At 66.0% G+C, this 8,065-nt stretch overlaps 1 protein-coding gene across 1 annotated transcript in view; it reads right to left on the bottom strand.

Annotated features, from left to right (window-relative positions):
- Nucleotides 1-8,065, bottom strand: part of KMT2D (lysine methyltransferase 2D) — a 33,347-nt gene that overhangs the window by 11,215 nt on the left and 14,067 nt on the right. The window contains exons 22-34 of the mRNA XM_019528430.1: nt 8,001-8,063; nt 7,695-7,884; nt 7,463-7,543; nt 7,216-7,320; nt 6,696-6,884; nt 6,323-6,407; nt 5,933-6,177; nt 5,545-5,618; nt 5,410-5,460; nt 3,430-5,214; nt 2,931-3,107; nt 2,568-2,716; nt 97-2,228 (exon numbers count right to left, since the gene is read on the bottom strand). Of these exons, the coding sequence (XP_019383975.1) occupies nt 97-2,228; nt 2,568-2,716; nt 2,931-3,107; nt 3,430-5,214; nt 5,410-5,460; nt 5,545-5,618; nt 5,933-6,177; nt 6,323-6,407; nt 6,696-6,884; nt 7,216-7,320; nt 7,463-7,543; nt 7,695-7,884; nt 8,001-8,063 (5,326 nt within the window). The remainder of the gene's footprint in view (nt 1-96; nt 2,229-2,567; nt 2,717-2,930; nt 3,108-3,429; nt 5,215-5,409; nt 5,461-5,544; nt 5,619-5,932; nt 6,178-6,322; nt 6,408-6,695; nt 6,885-7,215; nt 7,321-7,462; nt 7,544-7,694; nt 7,885-8,000; nt 8,064-8,065) is intronic.

The raw sequence follows: 8,065 nt of genomic DNA, 5'->3' as shown, positions 1-8,065 counted from the left end.
CCCCCCCCCCCCAGCTGGCCCAATGCTCCCCCCCAGACTCAGGGACCCTCACCAGCCATTATCACCAGCAAAAGCCCCTGTGCCCCCAGCCCCTACCTGTGTCGGGGAAGAAGCTGTTGGCCAGTTGCTGCTGCTGCAGGACGAGCTGCTGTGGCTTCAAGCCCAGGCTGGAGGGCTGCACCCCAGCCAGCTGCTTCTGCTGGGCCAGGGCTGCAGGGACTGCAGAGGGGGCCACGAGCGCATGAGGCGGGGGCTGCGCCAGTGCCATGTGGGTGCCCAGGCCCTGGCCCTGTGAGGCCCCTGCCAGGCGCTGCTGCGTCATCAGCTGCTGGGGGGCCACCAGGCCCTGTTGCCGTGAGACCAGGCCCAGCTGCATCTGTGGCCCCACCAGGCGGGGAGCCTGCGTTTCGTGGGGCTGAGACTGGGGTTGGGGTTGGGGCTGGGCTGGAAGCATGGTGTGCGAGGGCTGCAGAGGTGCAGTGCTGCTGGGCAGCTGGGCTGACAGTTGCTGCTTCTTCTGCAGCTCCTTCTTCTCATGCTCCAGCAGGTCCTCAATGAGCAGTGGCAGCTCACTGGCCACCAGGGAACTCTCCATTTTGTCCAGATCATCACCTGGCAAGTGCTGGGTGTTGGCCAAGCCCAAGGCACCTCTGTCCAACTCAAATTTCTCCAGCAAGGTGCTGCCTGGTGCGGCTACCTGGCCAGGTGCCAGCCCACGCCCAGGGCTGGCATAGGGGTCCTTGTCCGAGCCAGGGGCAGCAGGGTGGCCATTGTCAGGGAAATGGCCCATGCTGAGCCGCGCTGGCCCTGAACCCTGACTCAGGAGGGCCTGGCCTGGCTTGAGGTTCAACCCGAGGGTAGCAGCCACTCTCTCAGCTCCCTGGAGAGCCTCGGCCTTGATGGGGCCCGGGGGCCGGTCAGGGCCGCTGGTAGTGAATTGGCAGGGCGATGTCTTCAAGCAGCCTTCCTCCAGCTTGGGCTTGATGTCTGCTGGCAGTGGGCCCATCTTGGCCTCCAGGACACTGCCCTGTGCCTTGAAGGCGGGGTCAGGGGCTGGCACGGGCCCAGAGGGGCAGGAGACAGAAGACAACCCCATGCCTGGAGCTGGCCCCTCCTTGACCACCACCCTTTCCCCCCCAGGCGGTGCAACCTCCTTGCGCTCCCCAGCATTGGGGACCCTCGGGCCAGGCGTGGGTGGCTCTGTCTTGAGCAAGGCCTCGCGCTCGGCCTTCTCATTGGCTGACTCCACCAGGCGCAGATGCTCATTGAAGATGTCCTTCTTGTCACCGTTGTCCAGCTCAGGGTCAGTGTAGGCCAGCAAGTCAAACTCATCCCCGTTCAGCAGGTCATCTAGGTGCGGGTCATTGGCCTCCAGGCTATCTAAGTCATCATCACCCTTGGCCACATCGGGGTCCAGGCTCAGGTTGGCCAAGTCGTCATCCTCTAGGTCCTTGTGGGAGTCAAAGTCGTCATCCAGGTCAGGCTCCACTGGGACGTCGCACGGCAGCCGCCCACTCTCCAGCCCCAGTTGGCTCCTGCTGGAAGCTGAAGCCGAACCTGGAGCGGGCGCCGCAGCATCATCCTTGGGGCCCTCAGGGCGTGGTCCAGCGCCAGTAGACGACAGCGGGCGAGGGGGTACATGTGGCAGCTCCAGGCTACCCGAGGGCAGGGGCAGTGAGGGGCCTTTGGTGAGAGGCGGGTGGTGGCTGTTGCTCATCTCAGCCCCCTGTGAGGATGCAGAAGAGGGCGGCAAAGGCACCGGCATCTTCTGGGGTTGCAAGACTGGGCCGCCCAGCACTGCTGGCTGCATGGGCAGGATGGAGGTGCGAGCAGCTGGGCCGGAGGTCTCGTCACCAGGCAGGAAGAAACGGGGCCTTGCAGGAGGGCCCTGCTGGGCAAAGGGTGGCCCCACAGCCCCAGGAGCCGCTTTCTGCACATTGTGACGCAGCTCAATGAACTGGGGCCCGATGGCACCGGGTGAGGCAGGAAGTGGCTCAGCAGGGCCCGGCATGCGTGCGGCCAGCCCGCTCACAGGGGGGCCCAGCGCCGGCCGCCCGAGCTCGTGGCCTGGCGGTTGCTGGAAGCGGGTGGGCACAGGTAGCCGTAGGGCTGCGGCTGCCTGCTGCTGCTGCCATATCTGCTGCTGCTGCTGCTGCTGCTGCTGCTGCTGCGTGGGACCCGGGAACACAGCACGGGGGTAGAATGTCTGCGTGGGTCCCACTGCCGTCCTGTAATGCACAGCAGAGCGGGCGCTGGGTGGCAGAGCACCATCCCAACATCTGTCTCCCCAACCCAGCAAACCGCTGGAAGACTCCATGCCCCGCAGGTGGGCAGAGAAGGCGACTGCTGGGGTCTCTCCAGAGCCCCTGCCCACCACTGTGCTCAGGGGTCAGTGATGGGGGGCAGGACTCCTAGATTCTATCCCCAACTTTTCAGGGGATACTGAGCCCACTCCAAGTGCAGGGGGATGGGAAGGACACTGAAACAGCTGACCCCAGACCCACCGGTGAAGCACCTGGCCCCCAGCCCATCCCGTGCAGCTGCCCTTGCCCCTACCCGGGACGTACCTGCCGTTGATGTCCATGGCAGAGGGCGTGGCTGACGGGGGCGGCCGGGCCAGGCGCTCATCCTGGGCGTAGGTGGCCGGCACCAGGGCTGGGCTGGACAGCTTGGTGCCACCAGGCACTGTGGGCAGGCTCCCCAGGATGCTCTTGTCCTGTGCAGGAAGAGGGGTGAGCTCAGGTGCAGACCCCACAGGAGACTCAGCCCCTCCCAGTCCCTGATGTTCCCCTCCCCCAGCTAGAGCTGAGCTCCCCTCTGCAACAGAGACTCAAGGGTTCCCCCCAAGACTCCCCCCAACAGGGCCTCCCTTCCCCCATTGCACCACGCCAAACGCCAGTGCACACCCTCCCAGCAGCCCCCAGTCACACCTGCACGGGCTGGTACGGTGCCATGCCCCGGCTGAGCTGCTCAAAGGCCTGGGAGCTGGTGTCCGGGCCCCAGGCTGCCGGGGTGGAGCCAGCTGCGGCAGCCGCACTCTCTTTCTCCTGTCGCAGGTTGTTCCTCTGGATTTGCTGGCGGATGAGCAGCTCGCGGAGTCTCTGCCGCTGGAGGAGGGGGGGAAGCATGGTCAGGGCACAGACCTGCAGCCTGGCAACAACCCCCCAACAGACATGGGCATACACATGGCTCGGGCATGGGGTACCACTCCAAGGGACTGTTAAAACAGTTTCCTCTCTCTGGGTTGGTCTACGGCAGAGACGTACAGCATCTGGCTCCCAATGCCAAAACTACAGGGACAAGAGCCATCGCCTGGGCCTGGCAGCCTCCCACCAGGTTCCCCCTCACCTCGCCCCTCCCCAAGACCCCTAGGTCCCATGCCCAGCCCTGCCTCGACACACCCTGGGGAGAAGCATGCACAGCCCTCACCTGCCGCTGTTTCTCCAGCTCCGACTGGCTCATGCTGTTGATAGCACCCTCCTGGCTGATGGGCAGCTCCGGCAGCTCCCGGCTGGGGGGCACCGTGATGCCTGCCACAACCTCCTCCCTCTTGTCGGTGGATGGCACCAGGCCCGGTCGAGGCAGGTAGCCCAGGCTGACATCCTGCTGCTGCGGGGCCTGCTGGGGGAGCACCGATGGGGGCCGCAGCGGGGAGAGGCTGTAGGTCTCAGGGGTGGTGCTGCCTGGCCCCAGGGGGCTGCCGGCCTGGTGGAAGCTGGGCGAGGAGGCATAGCTGGTGCTCTGGGGCTTGCCCAGGGCCTGGCTCGGGGCAAAATGGCTGTTCATCCCATGAGGCTGGTGGGAGGGGGAGCCCTTAAGCGGCTCTGCGACCGAGGGTGGGAAGGTGAAGCGCATCTGGGCCTGGGCACCAGGGAAGACACTGGCACCGGGCGAGCGGATGAAGGGGGGCTGTTGGCTCCCTGGCACCTTGGCGTGGGGCTCGGGCTGTGCCGGGGGGAAGCCCCCTCCAGCTGGAGCGCTGTGCGAGATTGGTACTGTCTTGTAGCTGGAATCCGGCATCTGGGGCCGGGGGGGTTTGTGTAGAGGAGCGAAGGGGTCCCGGGACTGGGGGCGGGATGGGGGCCGGGAGTAGGGGTCAGGCGACTGGAAGCGGGGGGTGACGGGTGACTGGCAGAAGGCCTCGGTGGACAGTGGCCGGGGTGTGAGGGGTGACTGGGAGCTGGACTGGGACTGGGGGCTGGCGGGGACCCGGGAGAAGGGCTCAGAGGGCAGGGAGCGGGGTGGGAGGGCACAACAGCTATCGGGGGGCTGCGGCCGGGGTGTCAGGGGGGGCTGGGCATAGGGGTCCGAGTAGCAGGGCACAGAGGGCGACTGTCTGTAGAGGTCAGGGTGGCTGGGGGGTGAGGGGACTAAGGGCTGGGGGTCCGGGGCCCGGTGCACCAGCCCTGGGCTCTGCGGTTCTACCTGAGGGACCCGCGGGGTCAGGGGAGCTTTGAACACATCTGCCACCTTGAGCTCTGCAGAGAGGTGGGGACCAGCCGGGGAGTCGGCGTAGGCCAGGGCTGGGGCATACCCGGGAGAGCATACGCCCAGAGCCCCTTCCTCCTTCTTGACCTGCAGCCCTGCTGCCTCCAGGCCCTTCTTCTGCTCCCCAAAGGGCGGGGGCGAGAGCAGCGGCTCGGGGGGCCTGGCCCCAGGGCTGCCTGGCACCGAGAGGTTATCCAGGGAGCCGCTGGGGCACCGGGGCTTCAGGAAAGTGTCCGGGGTGGAGGGCTGGTGCCGGGGGGTCCCGGGTGAGGTGGGGTGGAACTCGGGCTGGGGGCCAGGAGCCGGCCGGGGTGTGGGCAGGAGCTGCTGCGGGGGCTGGGGTGGGAAGGGCTGGAATCCAGAGCCTGCTGTGGGGCTCTGGCCCAGGGGAGAGGAGAAGCGCGGCTCCAGTGGGTATGTGGAGGCCATGGTGTAGGGGTCGTGGGAAGGCACTTGGGCAGGGGACTGGGGCGGGAGCTTGAGGAAGAGCTCACTGGGCGAATCGGCTCCCCCTCCAGTGCCCGCGGGCTGCTTCAGGAAGCCGTCGGCCGAGGGGAGCAGGCCGGCTGCACTGTTGACGTAAACAGGCTGCCCACTGGTGCCAGGGGGCTGGGCAGAGCTGGGCAGCGCCCCCGGCTGCATTGGGATCCGCAGGTGCAGCGAGGGCCTCTCAGGCTTGCGCAGGCCCTCCCCTTTGGTTTGCTTGTTGATCTGGCTCTCAGCCTGCTGCAAGGGGGACAGTGTGGCACGAGGTCAGGGCTTGTGGGCACCCCCACCTCCCTCGGTCTGCTTGGGCCGCAGAGCAGGGGGCAGGGCCTTGTGGCAGCTCCCCAGGTGGAGTGCTGGCCTGGGAAATCGGCCACTTCCCAGCGTCCTCCCAACCAGATGGGCAGTGGGTCTGCCCCTACCCCAGGTACGTACCTTCTGCACCTTGTTGATGCGATGAGCCGCCCGATTATCTTTGGCCTTTTGCTGCACAGGAAACATGCATTTTTAGAGTTGGGCAGGGCAGGTAGGGGCCCCCACCCCCACGCTGGCACGCAACTGGGGACTTACCAAGTAGGGCGCTTTGTCCGTGGCAGGCACCTTCCTCCACAGCTTCATGATCTGCTTGCAGCGGCTGGACCAGTCTGCAGGGAGGCAGAGCTCAGTGTCAGGGCCACGCCTGGGGCATTCCAGGGCCAAAGAGCCTCAGGGGCCTTGTGAGGTTGTGTCCAGACCCACAGGGTCAGGAGCAAAGGGACAGGTCAGGGAGTGCACAGCCATGGGCCTGGTGCCCTCTCATTTCCCTGCCAGCCTCCTGCCAAAGGCATATGGATAAGGAGCTCCTCAACAAGTGAGGAAGCGACAGAACCAAGGGAACTAGGGGTAAGGCTTTCCCCATCTCCAGTGACCCTGTGCCAGGCCTATGCCCCTACTGAGCAGAGCTGAGCCTGGGGCCTACCTGGATAGTCCTGCTTGAGGCTGGGGAAGTTCATGTTGGCGTAGAGCACGGGTGAGATGGTGGAGAGCTCGCCCAGCTCCTCATCCTTCTCCCAGCGCTGCAGGCTGCGCTGGTTGTAGGAGAGCCCGTCACCCTCGCCCTCCGTGGTGGGCGTCGTGGGTGTGGAGGGAGTGGTGGCAGCAGAGCTGCTGGCCCAGGGACTCTCTGGCTCACAGTGCTCTGGGCTGAAGAAGCCACTTCTCTCCCTGTGCAGGGGGAAAGCAGGTGGCTCGAGGCAAGGTCTGGACTGCCCCCAACCCAGGGTCCGAGCACTGGCTGCGGATGCCTCCTGGGTGCCTGTGTCTGCACCATTCCCCCCCTAGACCCAGGGCTCCTCCCTGCCCTGCCCACCTGTTGTCCAGGAAGGGGGACTGGCAGACTCCGGAATAGGTCTCCATAGGGACAGCAGAGGGGATCGATCCCAGAGAAACACCGCCTGTGGGGAGGGGGAAGGTGAAGACATCACAGGCAGACACAGCCCACAGCCTCCTGCCTCCCTGGGGCAGGTGCTAGGCACAAGAGGCCGCTACAGAACCTGTAGACAGTGACCCTCCCCGCCCCGGGTCACCATGGGGAACGCACTGCACAGAAGGCAACTATGCCCCAGAGTGGGAAGGGACCCAGGAGTCCGGCCCCATTCATGCCATGTGGCTGCCCCATTCCAAACCGCACAGGGGTACAAAGGCACAAAAGCAGGGGAAGGGGCAGGCAACCCCCTACCCACCCTGTCCAGGCAGCTGCAAGTCGCCCTGCAGGAGAGGCCTCTGCGGGAGCTGGGTCCGGCTGGGGTCTCGCCCCGCCACACCGGCCTCCAGCCCAGCCGCCACGCAGTTCAGCTGCTGCTCCCGCTCCGCAGAGCCCAACACATCCTTGAAGAGCTGCTGCACATCCTTGCTCTCCATCTTGGGCAGCTCTGTGGATGGAGGGCACAGACCATGACCCCAGAGCCCCTAGACCACCAGGCTGCAGGAAGCAGACCAGCTCCTACCCCCATCCCCTGCTAGCACCTGGGAGTGGCCTGCACACCCCAGAAGGGCACAAGTTCAAGCTCCTGGCACAGCCAGAGAGGGGTTGATGTGCCTGCCAGGCTCTAAGGCCCCTCCTCAGGGATCAGGCCACTGGGTGAAGGAAGCCCCCCTGGGTGGCACCGCAGCCTGAGGACTAGAACCAATGCCAAGGCCGTGCCGGGGCAGCAACCGGCTCCGCCGCAAGGCAGAGGGAAGCACGCGATGGGGCAGCCTGACCTTCCATGGGGATCCTGTCGAGGTCGGAGCTGAGCGCGCCCTCACCCGGCGTCGCTGGCTTCTCAGCATCCCCGGGATCTGGCGAGTCCTTTGGCTCCTCTGCCCCTAGGAGGGATGTGCCCATTGCCCGTGTCAGCCTGCATCCACTATGCTGCCAGGCTCCCCCTCACCCCAAGATGTCATCCCTGCCCCCAACAGGCTACCCCCTCAGAGAGACCCACAGACCCCAGCCTGCACAGGAGCTCACCCAAGTCCTCGGCTTTTGCCTCTGCATCCTTCGAGTCATCCTCCTGGCCCATCATGGTGCTGCCATCCATGCTGTCATCCCCTGGGGGCAGCAGAAGAGGTGCTGAGTTGGCATGTGGGCAGGTCTCTTCCCCAGCAGCACAGAGGAGCACCACGCTCCCAGCGCTGGCAAGCCAGAAGGGGCAGAGCTGGCCGTCCCTGCCCCCATCTCAGCTGACACACCCAGGCCTTACCTCTCAGGCGAGCGGGGGCCTCCTTCCGGTCTCTGGGCATGCCCTGGAGGGCCCCAGGCACGCTGGGGTCCACCTTGGGTCGGGGGGCGCCCTGGCCGAAGGAGGGGCGGACGGCTCCGTCACCCACGCCGCCAGCCGCCAGCAGGGCCTTCCGGCTCATGTCCATGAGTGCCTTGCCAAAGAACGCTTCCTGCCAAAGGGGGAGCACACGAGGCGCGGCCTGGAGTGAGCCTGCAGGGGGCCCAGCCCATGTCACGACTGCCCTGCCCACACCCCCACGCTGCAGAGCCCACCTCCCATCCCTACCTGCAGGTATGGAGGGAACATGTCCTCCAGTTTGCTCTTCTTCCTACCCCGCCGCTTCTTCTTCT

Source organism: Gavialis gangeticus, unplaced genomic scaffold (assembly GCF_001723915.1).
Source record: "Gavialis gangeticus isolate Ggan-Ray unplaced genomic scaffold, GavGan_comp1, whole genome shotgun sequence".
Classification (NCBI taxonomy): Eukaryota; Metazoa; Chordata; order Crocodylia; family Gavialidae; genus Gavialis; species Gavialis gangeticus.
The sequence above is the reverse complement of the archived record's forward strand: the minus strand, read 5'-3'. Positions and strand labels throughout refer to the sequence as shown.